We start from the raw sequence: 26,849 nt of genomic DNA, 5'->3' as shown, positions 1-26,849 counted from the left end.
TCTCTCTCTCTCTCTCTCTTTCCTTCCTTCCTTCCTTCCTTCCTTCCTTCCTTCCTTTCTTTCTTTCTTTTTTTTTGCCAGGAATTGAACTCAGGGACACTCGGCCACTGGGCCACATCCCCAGCCCTATTTTGTATTTTATTTAGAGACAGGGTCTCACACTGAGTTGCTTATCACCTTGTGGTTGCTGAGACCGGCTTTGAACTCGCCATTCTTCTGTCTCAGCCTCCCAAGTTGTTCAGATTACAGGTGTGCGCCACCATGCCCAGTGCCCTCTTTCTTTTCTAAAGCAAGTCATAGAAACCAGAATTCCTCTTCCCCAGGGGGACAGTAGAAACTAGAAATCCTCTCTTCCCAAGCCAAGAGGCTTGAAACCTTGGAGAGGTCACTTTCTGCTATTTCTCTTCGGACTCATTCTGGATGGGTCCTGCCCATACCCAGGAGGAAGGCATGCCACAGAAGGGCCAGGAAGAACTGGACAGATAGGACTTGCTGGGCTCCCCTTCAGTCCTTGACCACTAGATCCCAACTTTCTATCAGTCACATTTCTCCACAGCTGCCCATTCCTCTCCACGTCTAACCATAAAGATTGGCAGTCTGCCCTGAGCTGTTGGGTTTTCATTTCCAAAGTCTCCCTGTCATGGAAAACTGATGAGGCACATCGATGGTGGTTTTATTTCCCTAGCCTGTCTTTTATCATGGGAGCACAAGCCAGGACCCTCAGGATGGTGATGAGGAAAGGGGTCACCTCTCCACCCCTACAGCATGGACATGTATGCTTTTCAGACATGTGAATGCTTGTAAATTTTCTTTGTTAAATCGTAGTTTTTAAATTATTTTCTTGCACCTGTGTGGACAAAACAAATTGATTCTGGAGATTTCTTAATTTTAAAAGTTTGAGAATCTAGTTTCATTTAAGGTAAGCACATTCAAAAAGTTTTTTTTTTTTTTTTTTTTAATTTTCCTTAGGAAATAGTAATGCTAGTTAGCATGAGTTGCCCAAAAAATTCTTGTTGATTAATTGTGATAAATGGTTGTATATTTTTCTCACATTAGGAGAGAGGTACTTTTTCAAGAGAAATGTTGGCCATTTCAGGTTTCATATAATTCCCATTCCTCCTGATCAGATGAATAAATGAGGCTGTTAGGTTTGCTTCTGATGGATCTATACTTGTCTTTTTTTTTTTTTTTTTTTTCTTTTTCTTTTTGTGATGCTGGGGTTAAACCAAGCAACCAAGTTGGTAGAGGCAAGCACTGAGCTATCTCTCCAGCCCCATACTTGTCTTATCAACAATTTCTTAATAGTTTTGCACTCAATCCTTTTTAATATGACTACATTTTCAGTTTGGTATACTGCCTACTTATCTCCTCAGCACTTGATTTCGTCCTGCTTATTTTGCTTTCCGCTTTGGAATTAGCTAATAGGTCATGGTTTTCTTTTCTTTCTCTTCTTTCACAAATAGTTTATCAGTGCCTCTCCTAATTCTCATTTTCCTATCCCCCAAACACACGCAAATACATGAACATATGCACTAATGAAAAGCACTTTTAGCTGTTTGGTCTTTTCCTTCCCATAAACTTACTCTCTCAACTCCTCCCTCCATACATTTTACCCACGATAAAACCTGATTATAAGACCTGGACACACGGCACTTCCTCTCTTCCTTGGTCACAGCTCAGCACAACACCATTCGTACCCCCTTTAAGATCCTTAAGTTTGCATCGCCCCTGTGTGTGCTTGAGACTGTAGGAGCAGAACCCTCTTTCCCTCCAAAGGTTTGGTATGCAGGTCTGAGAAGTGAACTGGCAGTAGACAGGTCAGCAGGAGAAAAGGCATGTGAATCTATTATGTGCACCTTGTCGCAGAGTCCAGCACCTTACAAACTGTCTTCTCAGGAGAGAGGGAAGTGAGGGATGCTGGCAACTGTAGAGGAATAATGCATGAATTTTAGGAAAGATGAATGGGCCCAAAGGACAGGCAGTCACCTGAGACAAAGTCTATCTGGGCTGTATTGTGGGGTCAACTCTAATTTTTCTGCCAGTCTTTGTATACCAGTCTCCTGCAAATGATGAGAGATCTGTGGAAGGGATTCCCAACATTAAATATCTTCTGGAGGATCAGGCCTTTAGACAGGAACTTCACAGAAAGCTCCTCCCTGCATCTGTTGTTCCTCATGTGCTCTTGGTTTGAAGGGGAAAAACAGGGGCATATTTTGGGCTATTGCTTTCTAAGCTCCTGCAACAACAATCAAAAAATGTTGCAGATACAGATTCTGCTGCCTGTTATGGTTTGGATGTGAGGTACCCACCAGAACCTCATGTGTGAGATAGTATGAGGTTTTAGAGAGAAATGATTGGGTTGTGAGAGCCTTAATCCCATCAATGAGCTAATCTGCCTGGAATAACTGAGTGGTAACTGAAGGAGGGTAGGGTGTGGCTGGAGGAGGTGGGTCATTGGGGTCTGCCTTTGGGGTATATATTTTGTATCTGGTTGGTGAACTCTGTCTCTCTGCTTCTTGATCATGGTGTGAGCTGCTTCCCTTCATCACAGTCTTCCACCATTACGTTCTGCCTTACCTCAAGCCCCAAGGAATTGAGCCAGCTACCTATGGACAGAGACCTCTGAACCATGAACCCTCAAATTCACTTTCCTCCCCTACACAGCAGTGAGAAAGCTGCCTAAAACACTGCCCTTCCAGATTTTTCTTCTCTTGATCTTATTTCAACATCTCTCCTAAGGCTCACTATTCCATAGCCTTTGGAATCTGATTGCAAAGCCACTTGGTCAGAGAAACCCCTTACTTGCTCCTGGAATTCTCTCAAGACCCAAGTATGGTTCCATAGTAATACCAATGACTCAGGAGGCTGAGGTAGGAGGATTGTGAGTTTGAGCCCAGTCTCAGCAATTTAGGGAAGACCCTGTCTCAAAATAAAAAATAAAATTAAAAAAAGGCCTGGGAATGTAGCTCAGTGACAAAGTACCCCTGGACTCAATCTCCATTACTGAAAAAAGAAAAGAGAAAAAGAAAAAGGAGCTAAATATGTCCTCCAATATACAAAGCCTTTCAGTACCTGATGCTGTCTCCTTGTTCACCTAGTGCTTTTCCTGCCCTGGCTATTTTTGGAGTATTCTACTATCATGCATGTACAGGGAAGAAAAAAATCATTTTTCCTCTACTTTCTGAGTTCTTAGAAGGAGCACCCTGCAGCAGGAAACAGATAAACAAAAGAAAAATAAAAACATACAGAACTTCATTAGGATGTATATATATAGTGTATGTTTACAAAAGATACCAAGGAAAAAGAGTAAACCTCACAAAAGAGGCAGGGACGGGTGTGGGAGGCCAGTTACGGGGACTTGGAGAAACATGGCAACAAGATAAGGACTGAGAGTCCATTTTGAGTAAGCCTTCCTTTCCTTCCTGGCAGAGAGGGAGACAGCTTTACAAAGGGAGACTTCTAGCTTAGATGCAAACTCCCCTGACAAAAGGATGCTTCCTCTGCACAGAACTTCTGTGTCTACTTTCTCAAAACCATCTGCTCAAATAATCCTATGCCATGAGACGTAGTTTGGGTGACACATTATGGAGTCCGTAAGCTCGTAATCAGTGGTGGCCTTTATCCTCCCCTAGGTTCCCGCGATTTTGCTGGTTTTTATGCCTTTCAGGCCAACAGGAACCTCTTGCTCTCTCCTCACCTCTCGCTAACATCTCCCAAACTGGACGTCCAGAGAACAGAGTTTGAGGTGACGATGACTTGCCCTGGAGGACCATGCCGACTCTGGCTTCAGGCTAGGGACAGGCATTTTCAAAACAGGCTCCACAGGGTTCTCTGAACTCATTCCAGTTGGCATCTTTGGGGGTCCTCGGCCTACTTGGGAGTAGAGCTAGGCCATCCCACCTAGACCCCAGCGTGTGCACTGGGGCCGCAGCAAGGGCGGCTGAGTCTTGAGCTCGGCTTCTGCTTTTCCCATTTACTTCTAACCTTACCGTAGACAAAAGAGGGCACTTTTGAGGATTCCTCCACTCTATTTTACTTATTCCCTTAAATTTTCCCTGCCTTCCTATTATCACAAATATGTCCTCATGGGTCTGTGGTCTTCCTTGGGGCACAGGCCTGGCATGGGAGAGATGGCTTTGTGGTTCTCCAACACATCTCGTCCAAAGTCACCTGAGCACACGGGTCTCTCCGCTTCCTGCCAGGACACAGTACACTTCGTGTTAGGGACAGAATGTTCCTGTCACCCCCAAATTCCTGTGTTGAAGTCCAGTCCACAAGGTGATGGTGCGGGGAGTCAGGGCCTCAGGAGGCGATCAGGTCAGAGTTCAGGGCTTGTGCCATGGGATCAGGGCTTTAAAAGTGGAGGTCTTCCCAGAGCTCTGCCTTGCCCCTTTCCCTGCCTGAAGACACAGCTCAAGGCTCACTGGTGAGTGAACGAGGAAATGGGCCCTAACTGGATCTCAGCCTAGAACTTAGGGTGGTGTCTTGTTTGTAAGTCACCAAACAGGAGACCCTAGCACCTCGTGCCGTAGCTTTCTTATTTTAGCAGTCTGAGGGGTGTTACCCAGTTCTTCACTGCTGGTTTGATTCGCATACCTCTGAATACAAGTGAAGTTGAAAACTTTTGTCTACGTTAAAAATCTGAAGTTTTTTCTTCAATTTAAATTAAAACACCCAAGACATATTTACTTATGTAGAACTATTACTCATAACCCCTTTCAGGCTACATTTGTAAATGAGCACAGCTCATACAGCTTCTCCCAGTTTCCATTTCAGAAAGCACGGCATTTAAATGTGGTCAAGATCAGTTTCTTTCTTTCTTTCTTTTTATGATCAGCAGGGTTGCCTACATAAATTCAGTTTTTCACATCTTAGAACCTCTTTCATAACAGGAGCTATGTCAGTGGGGAGGGTTCTCAGCAGCTCCCTGTGAGAAGTGGGAACCTCCCTGAGCTTGGATTAGCGTGAGGGTTGGTAACTGCTTGCTCCTCTGTCGTCTGCCTGTCAGGACATCAGCGCTGCTGCGGAGCATCCACAGCCCTGCCAGCATTTGTTCTCAGCTAGTGCTTCCCACATCTTTTCTGCCTCTTAATCAGATGTTTCCTGCACACCAGGTAGCATACGGAATTGGAAGAGAAGTGTGGGAGAGTCTGCCTTGTGGAAAACGGAAGCTAACAGATGGTCAGAGAAATAAGATTAGCCATTTGCCATTTAGATCAGCCATGAAAGTGACTTGTTTATGTTTAAGTCATTGAATTGGATAGTTTCCCAGGTTTTAACCAGTGACAAGAGTTAATCCCCAGTTCAATCTCATCCAAGGAATAAGGTGTGTTTCTCCAGTTCTCCAAACCAAAACCCAGAGATGAAAATAAGTTGTTTATATTAGTGAGCATCTAATATGTTCTCTGGGGCATTTATGAAGGCACTGTCCCCTAGTACCTCATTTAACCTCTGAAGCATCTCTTGACAAAAGGGACATACCCATTTTGTAGTTCAGGAAATCTTAAATAACCACAATGAAATCAACTCTTAATGATTCAGAGCATGCTGTCCCAGGATGTGGGATATTTTAAGTTGCAGGAACTTGAGAAACAGCACATGCAAGAAGAATTTCTGACCTTCCCTTAAAGTCCTAAGTCCAGAGTGCGGCGAGCCAGCCCCAGCAACTTGCAGGTTCCCTGAAGGATATGTGGAGTCTGCACAGAGGGAAGACAGGAGCAAACTGAAGCAAGTGCTGCTCAGATTTATTTTAGCTCTTCTTTTATAGTATTAAGTAAACCAGGATTAAACAAGATACAAGTTATAGAGGAATTACCACAAGATTTGTCATTAACCCCACTCTCCAGCAGGTGTCTAACACATAGCGGGTACATTAAGGCCAACTTTCTATGTTTACTTAAAGTTACTCATATAAGCATATGACAGTGAAATGTATTTTCCTCTTTTCATCCTACTGTCCTTTGTTTACCCTTTGGTGTTGGACCTATCGTCAGCATAATGACTCTATTTTGTTTTAAGTTAATTTTACTGAAGTGCTAAGCAAAACATGCACTTAATCTTTAGCTCATAGTATTATGTTTTTGATTTAACCTTAAAGGCCAACTGTCACCTAAACAAGCTCAGTTAAAACTAAGTTAGGTTATTTAGTGCCAAACAGTGTGAGTGCTTAATTTTTATCCTAATATTCTTTGTTATTGATTTATCCTCTTCCTATTGTAATACACATGTGAGACCTAAGCCAGCATAAACTACTCATAACCAGTTAACATGCAATGAGGGCATTTGATCTTAAGATAATATTTTTTTTAGTTGTTTGCATATGCTGTTTCTTTGTTCTTTAGTCCTACATTTCCAGGGTGGCCCTTGACGTCCAAGCCTTTGAAGGAAAGACAAACATTGGGCATTTGTCCATTTACCATTAATATTAATTATTCATTCATTTTCATTGTACACTCCTGTTTGGGGAAGAGGTGGATCTGTGGGGGGCGGGGGGGGGGTCTTTATACTTATTTGCTTGTTTCCCTCTAGGGGGATACCATAAATGTTTCCCAATCTTTTAAGCTAAGTAGCACAGTCCTAGTACTGTGGGGACAACAAATCTCCTGTTCTGTTTGTCAGGCTATTTTACTGGGGCAGGTGTGGTCAGTATAGGAGCAAGCAATTCCTGTAACCATAGTTTTCTGAAGAACTCCTCAAACTCTGTACCTCAGACTTATTATGTGTGATATGGGTACATTTTTTAAAGCATTCCTCATCCTCCCCCAAGCTCTGCAGACTCACTGAAGTTACGTTCTTATCACAACAATCCAGGGAATATGATTTGCAGTTGCATAGTTATAAGTATGATATTTACAAGAAAACACCCAGTTCCTAGGAGAAACGACAGTCAATTTCCTGGAACGGTGGCCTTGCCAAACCTTCCCCATGCTTGGACCTTGTCAAGTAGCATCGCAGAAACAGTCCCACCACCAGAGAAAAGGAGAACTCTTATGTGCAATGCCAGAGAGCCTCAGGACTCTGGTGAGCAGGTCTTGGTAACTGCCCCCACCTCCAGCAGGAGGCATTCCAGTCTAACTGCTTTGGGTCCAAGTGTAACAGGTCCACTTCATGCATTGAACGTAACCCCTGCTGCTGTGCCATGGACACTTATTTTAAAAATGAAATTGCCTTCCCCACCCCATCTCTTTTCCCTCTCTCCCTTCTTAACCTTGGGGAATCAAGATAAAGCTTCTCTCTGTCCTAGGCCAGGTTGCCTGTCCTTGAGCTCATGCACCACAGGAATGAAGTGTTCAGACTTCAGGGATGCTACTAGAAGGTCTAAGAGAGGGCTCTCTCCCAATGCTACGAGTGAATCGTGGCCCCTGACAAAGAACAGCCTGGACTTCAGTCCTTGAATCATCTCTTTAAAAGTCCTCTGTTCCCCTGACAGGCAGTATCTTCTTCCTTTTCCTTAAAATTATGTCATCATTATTGGATTGGCATGGGGACAAGGAGTGATTTTTTTTGGTGGTGCTCATTGCCTTAATAAGGCTGGCCATACAAAATTTACATTCAATACGTGTGCATGCTTTTCTCTCATTAATCTTTTGTTACAGAAACCCTGGTCTATGCATTTAAGTAGAAAGAAGATATTTTTCCTCCCCTGCATTGGTATACATTGGTGTGGGGTGTAGAAACAAGAGAAAAATGATTCATAATAGCTTATTTAACAAGAAATAGGACCAATGCAGATGGTATCTCTGACAGGTAGAAATTCTTCAAAAAGTTGAAAGGGCCACTGAAGGAGCAAGGAGGGGCAGCCACTATCCCTGGTCCAACCTGCACCAAGAACACTTTCTGTGCCAAGAACTGCTCTCTGTGAGAGAGCTAGACCCTCACTGTGCTGCTCTCACAATCTTCCTTTACTAGTAGGATGTGATAGTAAATGTGGGAAGGCTTAAAAGGGAAGGGCCTTAAACAATTGTTAGCACTAACAGGACCAGGTCAGAGAGGCTTCCTTCCCACATGCTCTCTTAACTGTGTTAATTCCCAGCCAGGCTGCTGGGAAATAGCAAATGAAAACAAAATAGAATACTGGTCAGTATTTGTTCACAGGGACATTGACTTCTTAGAGTTTTACTCATTTCTAAATGAACTGAAAAAAAAAAAAAAATTGAGATTTTTTTTTTTCTCCTCCAAATCTGCTAGTCAGAGGTACTTTCCTGCACAACTTCTCTGCCTGAGAAGCCAACAGCATTCCTCTTCTTTCTAAATTCTTAGTGTACTGGGCTGATTTTCAGCCTTGGGATAGCAACACAAAAAAATCCTGCAGACTCCTGGGCAAGGAAAGGCAAGGTCCTGTGAACCCAACTTTCCTGTGGCCAGGGACCGAGTGGTGGGCGCTAATACCACTTGGGCTACTTGAGTCTCTAGGATGACCCCTGACTCTCCTGTCTCCTGTTGCATCAGTTATTTGTCGTGAAACAAATTACTCAAAAATGGATTAGATTAAAACAGCAAGTTCATCATCTCTCACCTTCTGAAGATGAGGCACACAGAGTGGTTTCACTGGGTGGATCTGGCTCAGGGTATTTCAGGAAGAGCAGACTCCACTTGTTGCAGAGGCTGCAGTCATCTGAGGCTTGACTGGGGTCAGAACTGGTTCTCTTCCTGGCTAGGATTCCTTCCTGACTGTTGGACGCCTGTTTCCTACCAGGCAGGCCTCTCTGAGGAGCTGCTGGAAGGTTCTTCCACACTGGTAGCTGGGGTCCAGAGCACCTACACTGAGCCAGTAGGAGGCACAGTGCCTGTCATGACCTAGTCTCTAAGTGACTGGATTTTTATTTTATTTTATTCCCTAGAAACTTGTCTCTAAATTCAGGATACATGCACAGGGACTGAAATTAGGTTCCAGTTTTTGAAGGAGGGAGCATCAAATGAAACCCCCATTTCCAAGTCCACACTTGAGTGTGCTCACAGTGAATAGTCCATTTGAAACACCAGACCTCAGAAGACTCCAAAATTCCAGCCAGTGTCCTAGAAATGAAGCAGGAAGACCTTTGCATGGTCTTGCATGTCTACCGTTTCCATGGAAGGAAATCAGGCCTTCTGCCCTGGCTTAATGCCATTTTCCAAAATGGAATCTTCTGTGTTTTCATAAAGCCTTTGGAGGGCTGAGTTGGAGCTATCTGTCCTATAGCAAATTATCAATCTGTCCTAGGAATAAAACAGCGTGCAGAACAACAAATCTTTGGTTTTATGACTTGTATCTTCTACGAGGGGAGAAGTTAGCAAAACCTAACTGTGAAACAGCTTCACAGATGTTAGGCAGCACCTTTTCTCAACAGTCATGCAAGGGTCCAAGTCTTTAGAAACTTTCAGGTGCCCCAGGTGGGACACATCTGCAGCAGGTGTTCTCCACTCTGGCTTCTGCCTGGGTAAATCATTGGTGTAGTATCAGGTGATTGGCCTACAGGTTTCAGCAACCAGTTAGATGGCCTGATGCCCATCAACTGGCCCTCAGGCACATGGTTACACTACTAGGCTCCTGCAAGCAAGCAAATAAGACCATGGTACAAACTACAATATCAAAATCTTGGAATGGGGATGGAGACTAAACATTTCAGAGCTTTATCTTATGAAGTTATCAGGTGAGTTACAGCCAGACAAAACCTCAATTCTCATGGGAACCAGAATGCTCATCTGAACACTACCATGTCCTCCTGGTAAGTCATTCAGCTGGTTTGACCAAATTCAGGTTTTGTTCTTTCAGGAGTAACACTTTAAAAATCAAAGTATTGGGTAAGAGAATTTGAGGCCCACTTGTTAGGTAGCTACTCAGCCATGAATGGAAGAGCAGAAAACAATTGGAGGGCAACTGAAAACCACAGGGAGGCTTATCTGACAGATACGCACCTGGAAGATAGTCTATGTAAGGCAGGAGGATGGCAAGTTCAAGGCCAGTCTCAGCAAATTATTAGTGATACCTGTCTCAAAATAAAAAATGAAAAGTGCTGGAATGTAGCTCAGTGCTAAAGTGCCCCAGGGTTCAATCCCAGTACCAAATGAACGAAGAAACAAAACAAGCTATTGTTCCAAGATCAAGTCACCCTCCCAGGTGGCCTGGCCCCTCCCTTAGCACAGAAACTCACAACCCCCATCACCCTGGCAGGAAAAACATCAGAACCCTCAGTTTGAAGGGTAATAAACTGATTAAGAGGGGCAGGAAACTGAGGCAAAAACAGGAGGTCTCAATTTTCTTAAAAACTTCAACTCGGCACCAAACCATTCTATCTCCCCCAGGCTGTCAGTCCAAAGTAAAGAGGGGACTTGGGTGGGATTCTAGAAACCTCTCCAGATTCCCAATAAACCTAGAGGGCACCCTGGCCCTCTTCTCTGAGAGAACCACTCTTCTATTCTTTTCTCCTTTCCCATTCTTTAATAAATCCATACCTGTTACTCTAAAATTTTCTCACTTGATCTCATGAATCAGGGTGGAATGGATGGGACATTTTCAGGTGCCTGTTTCCTGGAAGACCCATCTCTTAACACACCACCCAGGCAGGCTTCCTGGGAAAACGACCCTGTTAAACGTTTTCGGCCTTGGCAAACTCTCCTTTGGTGGAGGAAAAAAAAAATCACCCCTTTGAAATGACTCCTTCTCAGCTGGGCATGCTGGTGCACGCCAGCAATTCCAAGATTCTGAAAGCCTAGGATACCCTCAGATAAATTAATGAAAGGAGGGGGAAATGTGACTCAGCGAACCTGGGATCAATTTCTAGCATTCCTCCGCAAAATCCCCACTTCTTCACTTGCCTAACACAAGGTCCAGTTCAATGCGAAACGAGCTCTTGAGTGTTCCATAACTTCATGCCTTTCCAACCAAGTGAGAATGTAATCGACTTGATGGAAAAAAAAACCAAGTATAGGTCACCGTGGAACAGCACTCTTAATGAGAACTTAGGTGGCTCTTAAAAGAGCCTTTGGGGAGGTGGCTAGGGAGTCTTGGAGCTCAGGCCCTCTCCCCGCGGATACGGCGCGCCAGCTGGATGTCCTTGGGCATGATGGTGACGCGCTTGGCGTGGATAGCGCACAGGTTGGTGTCCTCGAACAGCCCCACCAGGTAGGCCTCGCAGGCCTCCTGCAGCGCCATGACCGCCGAGCTCTGGAAGCGCAGGTCGGTCTTGAAGTCCTGCGCGATCTCGCGCACCAGGCGCTGGAACGGCAGCTTGCGGATCAGCAGCTCGGTGGACTTCTGGTAGCGGCGGATCTCGCGCAGCGCCACGGTACCGGGCCGGTAGCGGTGCGGCTTCTTGACGCCGCCGGTGGCCGGCGCGCTCTTGCGGGCGGCCTTGGTGGCCAGCTGCTTGCGCGGCGCCTTGCCGCCGGTGGACTTGCGCGCGGTCTGCTTGGTGCGAGCCATGGAGACAGACTAGAGCCCTGTAAAAAAAAGGAACTGAAGCGCTGTTGCGATGACCCGAATTTATACTGACGATCTCATCCTGATTGGCCAGAACCGTTGCAACTGTAACTTGATTGGCTTCTAATTCAATCCGTGTCCCCCTTTTAAGCCGTTTTCTCTTTCGTGATTTTTACGACTTCAAGCATTACGATTCCTCTCATGAAAAGAGAATCTGAATTGGAATTCGTGGGAGTCAATCTAAACTGCTCTTAAAGCACTTTTTGAGCCTTTGTTTCCCATTTCAGGTAATTTGGAAAAGTTACGAGAATAATGTACTCGTTAGTATGTAAAAGCAGTTGTTTCATAACTGCTTTTAACGATTGTACCATCCCCCCCCCAAAAAAAAAAAAAAAAAAAAAGGAAAAGTGTAACAACAGACTGGCAAATTGGCTGCTGGAACAGAACTTGTGTACTGCCTGGTGTGGGGAGTGGAGCGGGGCGGAGGGTTAGAAATGCGATTGACCAAAATGTTACCAATAGCATGTGACAAAATTGATTTTGATGCGATCAGTTGGCTGCTTCACTTTGTTCGGCGTGCACTTACTCGCGGAGTGATATTTTAACATTGGTCAATACTAGGGTCTTTTCCATTTTTTTAGTTTATCTGGTCTCCTATGAAAGACCGAGATAAATAAGTTGTTTCAGCGTTTATCATACTCACTGCAGCAAATCTCCAACATGTTTAAAGAAGCAGGAATGCTTAGAGGAAGGGGACGATATAGAAGGGGTTGTCTATTCAAATTTAATCTTTAAATGCTTGGTCAAACTTTCAATGTGCTTAAAACCCAGCCGGACATTTCCGACCGGCTTAGAGTGCTCAGTCCTTCCTCAGAAAGGGTGGGTGGCTCTGAAAAGAGCCTTTGGTTTTAGGAAGGCTAGCGGGAAGTTGGACTTCACTTTCCCTTGGCCTTGTGGTGGCTCTCGGTCTTCTTGGGCAGCAGCACGGCCTGGATGTTGGGCAGGACACCGCCCTGCGCGATGGTCACGCGGCCCAGCAGCTTGTTGAGCTCCTCGTCGTTGCGGATGGCCAGCTGCAGGTGGCGCGGGATGATGCGCGTCTTCTTGTTGTCGCGGGCCGCGTTGCCCGCCAGCTCCAGGATCTCGGCCGTCAGGTACTCCAGCACCGCCGCCAGGTAGACCGGCGCGCCGGCCCCGACCCGCTCGGCGTAGTTGCCCTTGCGCAGCAGGCGGTGCACCCGGCCCACCGGGAACTGTAGCCCGGCGCGCGACGAGCGCGTCTTGGCCTTGGCGCGCGCCTTGCCGCCCTGCTTGCCGCGTCCGGACATGACGAGAATCCCCTACTGCACTGAAAAGGACTATGTGAAAAGAATAAGAAACTCGCACACTTTATAGCCACTTTGGGCGCGAAAAAGAAGCTGAGCCATTGGCTGAAGTTGTAAGTTCATTTTAAATATTGTAACGGCAATTTTTAAGAGCAGGCATTTTGATTGGACAACACTGAGCTGAGCGCTCCATGCGTCCTCCAATCACATGTTAGACTTCACTCATTTGCATGTTGAGTTCTAAATAGACCTGAGTGTAGTCACCAGTCTTTCTCTGTTGGGTGCTTGTGGTTCTCGCTGTGCCTGAGCCAGGGAAGCCCTCCTGGCCCTGCACAAGGGCTCCAAGAGGGCGCTGACCGAGGCACAGAAGAAGAAAGGACCGAAGCGCGCATCACGTCACATCCGGGGAATGGACCCCCATGCGCCTGCTGCTGCCCAAGGAGCTGGTCGCGTGCGCGGTGTCCGAGGGCGCCGGGGCTGCTACCAAGTGTCCCAGCGCCTCGTGAGCTCACCCACGGCTGCCCACAGCACGAAAGTTCTCTTCAGCCAACCAGTTTCAGGGAAAGTAGCTGAAGGGTTTGGCCTGTAGTCCGGTTTCTCCCAGGAAGCTGGGGGCAAGTTTGGGTTTGGGATAATCCCCAAACACAGAATTTTAAACTCTCCGCAAACACAGCACCTAGAGGTCGTGTTAGGTTAATTTGTGTTCCTTAACGCTTTGGGGAAAGCACTGTAGTTTTCTCTGCTACAATAGCCAAAATTCGCTTTTGGTTATGCTATCAACGCAACTAACTCACTCAACTCCCGAAAGTAGCCATATTTGAAAACCCCCACCAGGGGTTGCAAATTGTCAGTTACCGGGTTTTGCTTTTTAAAAAGGTTCTCTTTGGAAGGTAAAGTTGCGAATTTTGTTACCTGCGGTACTGCAATTCACTCTGAAGCCAAAAGTTGTAAAGTAATCACTGTATTTTCTGCGGCCGGATTGGGGCTGAGGTTAACTTCTCGGTGCCCATTCCGCATATGCTCTGTACCAACAGCCCTGCAGTGCTGCAAACAGGCGAGTTGAAGTGATTTGCATCCAACCGCAACAGGCCAGGGAAACTCCTTAAGGATAGTGTTTTGCAAGGAACCCAGCAGCGTGGGAAAGCCGCTTTCTTAGAATCTGTAATCAGGAGGTGTGCATTCGCTGGCGCAGGGAGGTAGCTATCAGGCTGGGTTTTGAAATCCATGATCTGAAACACTGCAAATTGGAGAACCCAGCGCTTCCGGAGAAGCGACCCCAACAAAGGCCAGAGGTAGGAGGTGAACCAGAAGCGATGGCTCCCTAGGAGAGCTTCCACGCTTGATGGCAAGTCCTTCGTTTTCTCCCTCCCTGGTTTCCCAGTGGTACCCAAGAATTTCCTTTCTGGCCCTTCATAGCATTAACGCCCTCTGTCACCGAGTTATCCGCTCTTTGTAAACCCATGTTCTAGTAGCAGGATAAGCCCGCCCAGAGTCCCACCACGGACTCCAAAGCCGCCATTTAAGGTTTTCCTTCCTGTCGCTCTGTCATCTCTCTAAGCTACGGGTTGCACTCTGTCTCGGATGAAGTGTGTCAGCCACAGGCAACAAAGTCATACATCAGGCCAGCGGGTCCGAACAGACGGATCTATGGTTTGCTTTTCTCCCCGTGCTGCGCTGTCCTTCGGGTGGGCGCCTTGGGACTGGCGGCAGAGCCCTGGCCGGGCTGCCTTGCTGGCGTTCTGAACTCGCAGGCCTCGCGAGGCCCCACTCGTTCGGGGCGCTCCTGCAACAGTTGCGCGTCTTGTGGAGGCAAACGGCCCGGCCTGCGGGAAGGCTCGCTGCCCTCTGCTGCCATCGCGTGGCAAAAGAAAAGCGCGCGCCGGAGGCGCCTTCTGCCGGGGGAGTGGCAAAAAAAAAAAAAAAAAAAAAAAAAAAAAATGCAAGGTGGCTAAAACACCTAGGGACAGGATGATTTTGTGACCAAACTGTAGTTTTTCCATGGTGACCTGGCCATTGTAAACTGGGAAATCTCAATCACTTACACATTTCCCCCCCTTTTTCTTGGACCTCCTTTGACAGCTTTGACAGATTTGCCATGTCCAAACATCCTGTTGTGATGGGCTGACAGATCTGGCTCCATGAGAATGTGCTAGGCCAGACTCTAAGGGAAATGACTAAACAGACTCCATTTTGCTCTGAGACTCCATGTTATGTAGGAAATAAGCTTCTCCCATGGGAACACCCGGCCTCTGTGCACATCATCAGTTACTTGGTGTGACATGTTTAACAATGCAGAATGACAATTCCTATGTAAAGAAAAATTGCTCTTTTTTGATTCCTGTTGCTCCTGAACAATGTACCATGTGAACGGTGATTGTGTGGATGTTAGCAACCGCTTTAGTTTGTACCTAGGTAAGGGTCATTTTGACCCACTTCCCCCTCTGTTGATGATCTCATGATGTTAGTTTGTAATTTTGAATCATAGCAACAGACACTTATGATTGATGTGATTTTTGGTATAAGAACCCCTACAACCCTGTGGTTGGGGCTGTTCTCCCAGTAGCCATTTTTGGGGCATTGAGTGAGACAGTCAGCCGGCCGGCTTAATAAAGACTCTCAGATTTGGACTTCTCAGTGGTGATCGGTCTGTTCTTAAATTGCGCCCCACAACATTATTAAAACTCTGGTGCTTTGTCAATGGGGTTGACAACACTGTGCTACAATCTGGGTGGCTTAACAACAGTTGTTCTCTTGCAGTTCTGGAGGTTGGAGGTTCAAGACCCGGGTGTGGGTAGACCCAGTTTTCTCTGGGCCGCTCCCTGGCTTGCAGAGGCTGCCTCTGGCTGTGCTCACTTGTCTTTTCTTTTTTACACTTACCTACATCTCCTGGGTCCTGTTAGGTTAGACCCCCCCTTATGACATCATTTAACCTTGATTACCTCTGTAGTGTGGGCAGGTTATGTGCTGGGGAATTGAACCCAAGGCCTCAGGCATGCTAGGCAAATGCTCTGCCCATGAGCTGCACCTGTAGCCCATTAGATGAGATAGCTCTTTAAAGATTCCCATGTCCAGATATAATCACATTGGACTTAACCATACCGGCTTTGGGGGGAAAAAATTCCAGACCATTTATAAGATCATTTTCAATGCTTTTGAAACAGGCTCCGCTTCATGCTTGTGTTAGGGTAGCTGGTGCAAATATCCACGAGAGACACAGTTCTGAGTTCAAGCAAAGGTTGATTGACAGAGTCTGCCAGGCTGCCCTTCTGCAAGACGCAGAAGCCTGTAGGAAAAACACTTCTTAATTATATAGTCATGTGCAATGGAGTGGTTAAAAATAAACTGTCTGGCCCCGTGACTGTTTTTTGACATCTTTGTGTGATTTCCGGTAGTTAAGGACTCTTTGGGGTGGGTCTACCAGGAAAGTCATGCCTGGGTGGTCAGGTGCTGATTTTTAAAATGGAGTTAATTTGGCCTAAGGACCTAACAACTTGAAGATAGCCCTTGCTGACCTGCCTCTGTGACTTATTTGTAAGAACAGACTTTTTATTCTCTTTTCCCTAATCTCCTGTCTAATCTCAGGACTTAACAGGATTACTTTTCTTCCCCATCCTAGGTAAAGTTATCTGTCTCTGAGTACACACCCACCACAAGAATGAAGTATTTCAGACTTTGGGCTGGTGCCAGAAGATCTCAGAAATGACTGTCTTGAAAATTAGCAAGTGAATTACAACTCTGGACAGAGAACACATGGAATGTAGCTTTTGAATCATCTCTTAAAAAACCCCCTGTTCCCCCTAATGTGCAGAATAATAACCTCTGGGACAGGAGTCCCCTGTGTTTCTCCTTTGCTAGCAAAACAATGAAACTTCTTTTGCATTTTTCTCAAAACTATGTCCTCATTAATGGATTGGCATCAGGGACAAGGACCAAGTTTTCAGCAACACTTTGATTCCAACGTCCTATTCCAAATTCTCTTTCATAAAGAGAGTCTATGCTTAGTTGAAACTTCAGCTAACATGACAGTTGTGAGACCCCTATAGCAAAATTTGTAACAACTGCTAACAAAGGCCCAGAGGTTGGGACAAACTTGGTTGGATATTAGAAACCATGTCCCATCTTCACAGAGAAATGGCCCTTTTCTCTTTTTGTGAAAATCCACCACATTCTGATGCTGGATTTCATGCTTCCTGCTTTGATGGAAACATGGACTAAAGATGCATTTCACTGCTCTTTTCCTTCTGGAACCTTAGCAGGAACACCTGGTCAATTCTGGCTACAGTGGAGATTGACGGCTGGGGAACCTTGGAGAACAGAACACACAGTCATGGTGCTGCCTGGTCTTGCGGCCAGGCAGGCACAGGGACAGCGGGCCTTACAGTCCTTCAAGAGGGCATGCGTTTAAGTTCTTAATGCTTGCAGCTGTTCAAACAGTATGCTTCATCAGGTCCTCCTATCCTGACTCCTGTGTCCACCACCAAGCTGTGCAGTCTGCTCTCTCCACCACCCAGGCCCAGATCAGGACCCAGGTCTCCCAAGGCATCTAAGGCCTACACCGAGAAGAACCCATTCCTCCCTTGGCTCCTCTGAGCAGTGCAGGGTCACACACAGCAGGCAGGCAGAGCCATTTCTGCAGTGGATACAAAACTGAACAAAAATAAAAATGAAACTCTCAGCCACTGACAGCAAGAGGTGGAGGTAGTGGAGGGTGTGGACTGCTTATTGCATTTGTCTTTTATTTTTAGTTGAGAAATCAGAGTTGTACATGTTAATGGGCACAATGTTCAGAATGGGATGTTCTGATATATGTGCACAATGTGGAGTGATTAGCAAACCTGTCACCTCTTACCTCTGTCTCACTGTGATGTAGTCTCCTCTGCCTGATTTCCTTTGGTCCTGTCTCTGGAACTCCCTGCCATTTCTGTTGTGATTGATGTCTTCTCTTCTGTCTCACTGAGACACAGGCTCTCAGCTTAGGCTTAAAACAGCTATCTAATGAATCACTGATTTCGTCTTTTTGTTGTTATTTCACTTTATGTCCACTCACATGACCAGTTGTCTTCCTCTAACTTAAAGGAATATTTTGAGAGGGAAAAGATGTCAATTTGCATCTTATATGGCAACACTTTTTTTTTTTTTTTTTTTTTTTTTTAGATGCAAGACTGTCAATGACAGACTTTTAACTTGTTTTATTTGTTGATTGCTTTTTTGAGACAGGGTCTCACTATGTTGCCCGGGCCTTCCTCAAAGTCTTGGGCTCAAACCATCCTCCTGCCTCAGCCTCTTGAGTAGCTGGGACCACAGGCAGGACTTTCATAGATCATAGTAACAACCTCAGAAGTCTGTGGCCTTTGACTATCCTTCACCTAAAATATTAGCAAAATATTAGTTGGGTTCATTTTCTGATGCCCCTGGTGATGTTTGCCCCTCTGTAGCTGTGAGGAAGTCTCTCTAGCACTAGGAGACCTGTGTTTTCAAAGTGAAATGCTCAAGAGTCAGCTGAGTGCTTAGATAAAAGCAGACTTGAGACTGAAGACTTGGAGAAGTAACAGGGAAGAAGGGGACTACTAACAAAAGGATCTGAGTCATCACTTAGAAGTGGACAGAGGAGATTCCAGGTAGGTACTCTGATGACATGGGCAGAACCTCCAGAATGAGCTGACCCCTGGGGATTTGCATCTTTGATTGTCCTTGATTTATTAGACTATTTTACAACTCAAGAGAGGGAGAGTTTAAGCTGTAAAAACAATTGATAAAATACCAAATTATTCCAGGTGAAAAGTGTGGAAGAAAGCAAGGCAGATGTGGAGTCTCAGTCCTCTCCAAACCTCACAGACAGACATGCAGTTCTCAGCTGGGAGAGTATTAGGCTGCCCTAGGCAACCCTGGAAATCTCCACAGTTGGCATCCACAGTACAAAGTGGGCAACTGAAGACTAACACTTTGAGGAGCCAGAGGCTTGGGTTCTGCCCTCCACCCTGCTGCTTGGCCAGGGTGAGATTTCCTGGATTGTCTAATCTTCCTGGTCCCCTTTACCTCAATTAAGAGTCTCTTCCAGCATGAGTCTCCTCCCTGTGGGTCAGCGAAGCTATCACAACAGATGCAGCTAAGATGAGATTTGTTTCAGTCTTAGGAAGAGTGTTACACACAGAGGATGTGCTCTGAGGCCTGCGGGCTGGCTCTTTTCAAAATGGCACCTTTATACAACTGTTCCCTTTTCATTTCCAGGCTTGCTAACAGGAAACTGTATAGAGCCAAACTACTTCTTGTAGGAATCAGGAGGTAACTGAGTTCCCTACATTAAAATAATGTTCTTTATGTGGTCACAATATCTAAGAAGAAACTAAAAATCCTTTCTTGAATAGGGGCCGGGAGTAATGGGAAATAATGGTTTATCTTGCTTGGCAATTATTGCAGGAAAATTTCATGTGTCCTTGGTGATCTGTGAGATTAAAAAGCTTGTTACTGAGAAGTGTTTAAAATTCAACAGAGATGGAAGTTATATTGCCATCAGCCCACATTTAGGTCAGAGTGAAAATGAAACCGAACTGTTGATCGTCAAATGCATGATACAGTTGCCCTAAAAACGTGGGTACAGGTTTGGGGATGGAGTTGAACAGTACTTACATATTATAAATGGTCGCTTTTCTTTCTTTCTTTTTTTTTTTTTTCATTAAAGTATAAAAGAGATCTGCAGTCAATATGTCATGATATTAAATAATAGATCAATTCTATGTGGTCCTTTTTGTATTCTGTAGTTTTTAAAAAGGTAAAAGGAAGTGAAGGATAACGGTGAATACTGGCGTTCAGTGAAATAGATATTGTGGTTTTTAACTAATATTAACCAAAAAAGAACCTAAGACGTGCCAGGTGGCACCAGGCCTGCTCTAAGCACCATGGAAAACTAGTGCTAAGACACAGAGATCTCTCTCCTAGTGCATTTGCCAAAATGGGGAAGAAAATGCTAAACGAGTAAATAAAATGCACCGTATTAATAATGTGAGGAGGAGCAGCAGGGGAAGAGACTGTAGGGAGAGCCGTTTTACACGACCTATTTCCCTTCCACTGAAAGTGAAAGTAAGGTTCTTCTGGACTCTGATTCACTTCTGGCTCACGGTGTGAGAGGCGCAGGGATGGAAACAGTCCCTCTGGTGGTTTGATATGAATTCGGCGCCTCGCATTTCTTAACCGAGGTCTGCTTTCTGACATGTGCATCATCCGTCTTAGAGGGATCTCTGGGTGAAAACACATTTAGACTCCCAAGCTGCTTAACAAGGCAAGAAGAGAAAAAAAAAAAAAAAAAAGCTTAGCAGAGGATGGTTTCGATCCATCGACCTCTGGGTTATGGGCCCAGCACGCTTCCGCTGCGCCACTCTGCTGCACGACGAAGTACTGGGAGAGTGGAACTTTTATCAGTTCCCTAGAGGGCGGCCCCAGCTTTCCAAGTGCAAGGTTTTGTCTGGTTCATGCCCGAACAAGAGTCCAGAGGACGCCGGCCGGGAGCATCACAAAGGCGGGCAGTTCCAAGACGCCGGAGGGAAATGGCCCGTCAGGAGCCTGCTTGCCCCGGTCAGCCAGCTCGCGGTGGGGGAGTCCGCGCAGCCAAGAGTCACCGGGAAAAGGGTATGGCTGCCGCAGTGGGTCTGCCGCAGTGGGTCTCCTCTGACGTGGGGCGGGCCTAAAAGCAACAAAAGGCTTACGTGCATTGGCCGGGAATCGAACCCGGGCCTCCCGCGTGGCAGGCGAGAATTCTACCACTGAACCACCAATGCGCTGGCGGCGCCCGGCTCTCCGGGTCTTAAGAATGCGTGCTTTGCCCGCCTCTCTAAGTCAAGGTCGACGTGTCCTCTTCAAAAGTAAGTACGTCTGCGGGACCTCGCGTTCACGGGGCTGCTTCTTTACACTTCTTCCTGTCTTCTCAGGAAAACCCCGTTCACTGAATGGGAAGCCTCAGGCAGCGAGGGAGGCCGGCCTCTCCGTGCCGGGCTGGGTGGTGGAGGCCGCGCGGGACGGGGTCGTGAGGTGCAGTGGAGGCCGCGCGGGGTGGGGTCGTGGGGTGCAGTGGAGGCCGCGCGGGGTGGGGTCGTGGGGTCCGCGCGGCGTGGGGTCGTGGGGTCCATTCCGGGTGGGGTCGTGGGGTCCGCGCGGCGTGGGGTCGTGGGGTCCGCGCGGCCTGGGGTCGTGGGGTCCATTCTGGGTTGGGTCGTGGGGTCCATTCCGGGTGGGGTCGTAGGGTCCGCGCGGCCTGGGGTCGTGGGGTTCATTCCGGGTGGGGTCGTGAGGTCCGCGCGGCGTGGGGTCGTGGGGTTCATTCCGGGTGGGGTCGTGGGGTTCATTCCGGGTGGGGTCGTGGGGTCCGCGCGGCCTGGGGTCGTGGGGTTCATTCCGGGTGGGGTCGTGAGGTCCGCGCGGCGTGGGGTCGTGGGGTTCATTCCGGGGTGGGGTCGTGGGGTCCGCGCGGCGTGGGGTCGTGGGGTTCATTCCGGGTGGGGTCGTGGGGTCCGCGCGGCGTGGGGTCGTGGGGTCCGTGCGGCGTGGGGTCGTGGGGTCCATTCCGGGTGGGGTCGTGGGGTCCGCGCGGCCTGGGGTCGTGGGGTTCATTCGGGTGGGGTCGTGAGGTCCGCGCGGCGTGGGGTCGTGGGGTTCATTCCGGGTGGGGTCGTGGGGTCCGCGCGGCCTGGGGTCGTGGGGTCCATTCCGGGTTGGGTCGTGGGGTCCATTCCGGGTGGTGTCAGGCGGCGTAGGGTCGTGGGGTCCATTCCGGGGTGGGGTCGTCGGGTACGCGCGGCGTGGGGTCGTGGGGTCCATTCCGGGGTGGGGTCGTCGGGTCCGCGCGGCGTGGGGTCGTGGGGTTCATTCCGGGTGGGGTCGTGGGGTCCGCGCGGCGTGGGGTCGTGGGGTTCATTCCGGGTGTGGTCGTGGAGTCCGTGCGGGGCGGGGTGCTGGGGTCCGCGCGGCGTGGGGTCGTGGGGTTCATTCCGGGTGGGGTCGTGGGGTCCGCGCGGCGTAGGGTCGTGGGGTCCATTCCGGGGTGGGGTCGTCGGGTCCGCGCGGCGTGGGGTCGTGGGGTCCATTCCGGGGTGGGGTCGTGGGGGCCGTTCCGGGTGGGGTCGTGGGGTCCGCGCGGCGTGGGGTCGTGGGGTCCGCGCGGCCTGGGGTCGTGGGGTCCATTCGGGGTGGGGTCGTGGGGTCTGCGCGGCGTAGGGTCGTGGGGTTCATTCCGGGTGGGGTAGTGGGGGCCGTTCCGGGTGGGGTCGTGGGGTCCGCGCGGCGTGGGGTCGTGGGGTCCATTCCGGGGTGGGGTCGTGGGGTCCGCGCGGCGTAGGGTCGTGGGGTCCATTCCGGGGTGGGGTCGTGGGGTCCGCGCGGCGTGGGGTCGTGGGGTCCATTCCGGGGTGGGGTCGTGGGGGCCGTTCCGGGTGGGGTCGTGGGGTCCGCGCGGCGTGGGGTCGTGGGGGCTGTTCCGCTGGCTCGGGACCTTGGGGACCGGTGGAGAGGCTCGCGGGGCGGGAGCCCTGCGCCGCTCCCGTAAGTGGGGAGCCGGGCTCGAAGGCGGCTCCCCGGGGCTGCGGTCGGAGCGCGGCGGACGTGCGGGTGCGCAGCCGAGGCGGCGCGAGCGCGGACCCGCGTGGGGGCTGCGCTGCAGGAGGCGGTTCTGAATCAGGTCCGCGCCGCGTGGACGGAGGCACTGCAGAGGCAGGGCGGCAGGCCCGGTCCCTCCAGCCGCCGGCGAGGGTCTGCGGCCAGGCACAGACTCCTCTCAAGGCACAGGGGCGGGAAATTCCCCAGAACGCTTAGAATTTCAGAAACATATTGGGAGGAAACGGAAAATTACATCTCGACCTCTCTTATGAAAATAACCACAAAAATCCTAAACTAAAAGGGAGAAAACCCTAGCAGTTTCAGAATTAAAACGTGCCTAGTGAAAAGCATTGTTCAGAGAAGGTAAAGACAGGCACAAAGTGTGAACAGCATACCTGACAAGGACTTTTATCAAAAACATATTGCTAAAAAATCACCTCGGGTTGGGAAGAGAGGCCACGTCAAAGGATCCTCGTGACGGGAGAGAAGGACGGTTGCGTGGGAACGCCCCGGCTTGCAAGCGTCGGATAAAAAGCCTCAGCTAGGAAGCGGGTCGGTGCACGACTCCTGCTCAAGGGAGAAGGGGCTCTCCGCAGCAAGCGGGGCTAGGGCAGCAAGGGGATCTGCGATCCTGAGCGCCCAGGGAGTCTCCGTAACAGAAGGGGTGGAAGTACTGGCTCGGAAGACGACTCCGAAGCAGTCCTCAGGAGCCAAGGCTCCCTCTGTCCGGTCCTGCGGCCCTCATCCTCCCGACTGGGCCACAGGTGCCACTTTACCTGTGGAAAAGCCAGACAGGCACCCTCGCGTTCTTGTGACTGGCTGAACTGCTCCCCCTACTGGTCAGTCGGAACAAAGTACTTCTTCCTGCACTTCGGATCTTTCCTCCAGGGTCCTAGGCGCTGGCCCCTCTTGTCCTGAGCCATTCATTATACAATCCTCTGAGGCTTGCTGGCCCTGGGCAAAACAGCCTCTGATCTGAGTCCATCACGTCACCCTTTCACTTAAGTTCCTAACACCTGGTTTTTTTTTTTAGCGGGGACAATAAGGGAGATGATCCATCATAAAGCGTAAAGGCTGACATGCCCTTAAGAAAAGGCAGATTTATAAGAGAAAAGAATAATAAATTTATTTGATGTAAGTTTTACTTGGCATGGGAACCTTCAGAACTATTCTGAAAGTCCCAGGGAGGGTGAACTATTTTTGAATGAAGTGTGGAGGGTCACGTGGAAAGGTGACTGTACCAAGCACAGGTATGAGCTGATGGGAGCAGACTGAAGGGCAAGCCCAGGGAGGCCTATGTGTGGCGTCCTTCCTCCCTGACATGGGGCATGACCGCCTCTGGAATGAGTGTGCTGAGATCTAGGACAGGTGAGGTAGCTCGGAGAATTTCTCTGTGGCCAGCTCCTACACAGAGGGCAGTGGAAGGCTGGAGTGAGAGTGTTTGGTTTTATGACTATCTTTGGGGGAAGGAGGCTGGCTGGTTTCCATGACCCACTTTGGAGAGGAGAAAAGCTCCTTTCTGTGGCCTGCCTTGGGGGAGAAGGGAGGACTGGAGACATCAACAAGCCTGCTTCTGTGGCCCTTCAGAAGCCCTTCAGTTTAAAGCTCTCAGGAGGCCAAGGCACCATACTTTAGGGAATCGTGTTCAGAGTCCCAGCCATAAACACAGAGGAGGTCTGCAGGCCTGGGCCACTTTATGTGCATGTTTCCTGATTTGCTCTTGGAGAGGGCCTGTGGCAGAAGCAGTGAGCACACCTCACACCCAGACCTTGGTTCCTAAGTAACATTTTCCAGTAGAAGTGCTGCATTCTAGGGACAAGGCAGGGAGAATACAAGATGAGCCTAGAACGTCTTGACATGACAGGAAAAAAGAAGTAGGGAAAGTTAAAAGGGTTGGCTGTGCAAAAATAATATCAAAGCCAACTGAAAGAGCTGTTAATGATCAAACTGGATTAGCATGATCAGCAAAATAAATCATAAATCATTTGCTTATAGCCCAACAAATAAAATATCTTTGCATCCACACTAACATAAACATATGATTGGATAAATAAGTCTTCCTCATAGAAGAACTGCAGTTAATGAACATAGAAGGAATAAGAGAAATAGTCTTCATTAGAACATTGTGATCATTGCTATGGGCAAGAGCTACTGGACACCAAACCTGGTCTGAAAAACTTCAAGGAGAAACTGAATGCTTGTGCAGTCTCAAAATAGCCTCCCCTAAACTTTCTAGTCACTGTGATGATATGACAGCAGGTACCTGGATCCCCACCCTGTGGAAGACGGGGCATAATCCCACTGTGGGCTGACTATAGGCTGGGCCTAGAGACCCCCTTCTAGAAAACGGAACAGGAGAGGAAGGTGGCAACCTGGGTCAAGGTTAACATCACGATAGTTCAGCCAGGTGTTGGACTGAGCTGCAAATTAAACCGATGTAGGGCAGCAATGGAAACCAGAGAGGTTAACTGCACACACAGAGGAGACTGCAGAGACAGAAGCCTGCTGGGACCACAGGGTACGCCTGGAAATCCCGCTGGCTTCTCTTGCTCTTAGTCTTTTGCTCATATCTCCAGGGGTTGCGCAGTTGAGCAGTGTGCACAGTAGTCTTGCCGACACATCTAACAGGGCTGGGGGTGTCAGGATAGTAGTAGTTGCTATTTTTGTTTTCAAGAAAATTTGGAGGCCACTTCTGTCCATCAGTCCTCTACCTGGGCCTTCACAAGTGTCTGACCCTCTGACAACAGAGGGTCTAAAGCACCCTCGGAGCATGCTGAGGCCCCCCACCACCTGAACGTGTGGCTTAGGGAGGTCTGGGTTTGATTCTGCATGTGCAACCCAGTTACTTCACTTTCCCTGCCTCCAGTCTGTCCCCACGCCTCAAACCACTGGCTTCTTTGTCCTATGAATGCCACTAAACCTTATCCTCAGGGAGGCAGGTTTGATTTGGGGCTCCTGCATTTCCACCTGGTGAATAATCCCTTTCTCTTCCGCAGCACCTATTGGTTCAATGGTTGGTACCCTGCATTGCCTGTGAAGCCCACCTGTTGGGTAACAAAGACCCATGATTGACACTCGTCTGGCATCCAGAGCTGCAGATAGGAAAGGGGCATCAGGGGGGTGGTGGAGACCAACTGGAGGAGGATGAGGGAAGAAATGCACCGTGAGTCAGGGTTGCCTTACGCAGGAGACTCTCCCAGGTAGCAAAAGCGACTGGAGCAGCCCGTCTCCTGACAGGTATGTTTGCTAATGTAAGTTTCCTCTGCAAAGGGGATTTTCAGAGCTCCTCCTGCATCTGAAGTCCCTCAGCACGTGCCAAAGGAGAGTATTCTGGAATAGCACACCAGTCTTCTGCAGTCATGTTTTGGGGTCCTGTGTCCTCAGCATCCACATTGGCAGACTATCCAGCTTTGGAAAAGAATGAGCACCCATCTGTTGGAAACCCTTTGTCAGGTGTGCCGAGTCAGGCACAGAAGGACCAGCACTGCCCATCTCACAGCGGAGCAGGAACAGTCCATCTCACGGGAGATGAGAGCAGAGCGGGAGAACCAGAGCACAGGGAGAAGGGAGGAGCCCATCAGGGGTCCCGGTCAGACGGGCCAGAGGCTCTGTGGTGATGTTGCACGGTGGGGTGAGTGTGGATGACAGTTGGGCACATCACAGAGGGCAGGACAGGCCTTGGAGTGTCTTCACCATGAAGTGACGAATGCTTGAAGAGGTTGCTTAACCTGATTTAACACTGCACCACATATGCATGCATCAAAACACCACAGGGTAGATCATTAATACGTACATTTAATATTTTATGTAATCAGTCGAAATAAATTTAATAGAAATTAAAGAATGAAGTCTGTATCTTATAGACAGCCTATTCTGGCTTTTTTTTTTTATAAAATCTAGCAATCTGTGTCTATTTATTGCATACTACACAGGGAAAATTTCTGTACTGAAAGTGGGAGTAAAAAAGCACTATGGTATGTTTCATGAATGTAATTGTTAATGTAAATAATGTAGGTAAGTGAAAAATGGCATGATGGTGTTTAGTGTCCATATTTAATTATGCACAAATACACAAATTCTGCCATCTTTCTACTATCCCTATGGTGCTAATGATAGTGCAACACTTATAAACCATATTGACTTGTGTATAGGGAGGGAAGGGGTGGATAAAGGAGGGCTAGATTTGATCTGTGCATGCCATCTATGTGTATTAGAGTATCACACTGATAATACGTACAATTAATATGTGCTAATCAAAAGGTTTTTTTGTGTGTTGTTGTTTTTTTCTTTGTTTGTTTTTGTTTTTGGTACTGGGTTTTGAACCCAGGGGCACTTATCCACTGAGCCACAGGCTCAGCCCTTTTTAATTTTTTTTGAGACAGGGTCTCCCTAAGTTGCTGAGGCTGATTTTGAACTTGCAATCCTCCTACCTCAGCCTCCCAAGTCTCTGGGATTACAGGTGCGTGCCACCATTCCTGGTTGCTAAGCAAAAAATTTAAATACCATATTGATTTATCATATCTTCCCAAAATATTATTTTTCTG

At 48.2% G+C, this 26,849-nt stretch overlaps 2 protein-coding genes and 2 non-coding genes across 4 annotated transcripts; all 4 read right to left on the bottom strand.

Annotated features, from left to right (window-relative positions):
• Positions 1 to 10,983: 10,983 nt before the first annotated feature.
• LOC124988208 (histone H3.1) lies at positions 10,984 to 11,404 on the bottom strand. The gene has a single exon (XM_047557482.1). The coding sequence runs from the start codon at positions 11,399 to 11,401 to the stop codon at positions 10,991 to 10,993; it is 411 nt and encodes a 136-aa protein (XP_047413438.1). The 5' UTR covers positions 11,402 to 11,404; the 3' UTR covers positions 10,984 to 10,990.
• A 929-nt stretch (positions 11,405 to 12,333) lies between these two features.
• LOC124988210 (histone H2A type 1-E) lies at positions 12,334 to 12,733 on the bottom strand. The gene has a single exon (XM_047557484.1). The coding sequence runs from the start codon at positions 12,724 to 12,726 to the stop codon at positions 12,334 to 12,336; it is 393 nt and encodes a 130-aa protein (XP_047413440.1). The 5' UTR covers positions 12,727 to 12,733.
• Positions 12,734 to 20,030: 7,297 nt separating this feature from the next.
• Positions 20,031 to 20,102, bottom strand: Trnam-cau (transfer RNA methionine (anticodon CAU)). Its single transcript has one exon. It is a non-coding gene; the product is annotated as a tRNA-Met (tRNA).
• A 322-nt stretch (positions 20,103 to 20,424) lies between these two features.
• Trnag-gcc (transfer RNA glycine (anticodon GCC)) lies at positions 20,425 to 20,495 on the bottom strand. Its single transcript has one exon. It is a non-coding gene; the product is annotated as a tRNA-Gly (tRNA).
• Positions 20,496 to 26,849: the final 6,354 nt, after the last annotated feature.

The sequence above is a fragment of the Sciurus carolinensis genome, chromosome 7, assembly GCF_902686445.1.
Source record: "Sciurus carolinensis chromosome 7, mSciCar1.2, whole genome shotgun sequence".
NCBI classification, from domain to species: Eukaryota; Metazoa; Chordata; class Mammalia; order Rodentia; family Sciuridae; genus Sciurus; species Sciurus carolinensis.
Note: the sequence above shows the minus strand (reverse complement) of the source record. Positions and strands in the feature narration are given on the sequence as shown.

Excerpts from the sequence above, each read along its gene's own strand:
- LOC124988210 (XM_047557484.1), bottom strand. The coding sequence starts at position 12,726 with ATGTCCGGACGCGGCAAGCAGGGCGGCAAGGCGCGCGCCAAGGCCAAG.
- LOC124988208 (XM_047557482.1), bottom strand. The coding sequence starts at position 11,401 with ATGGCTCGCACCAAGCAGACCGCGCGCAAGTCCACCGGCGGCAAGGCG.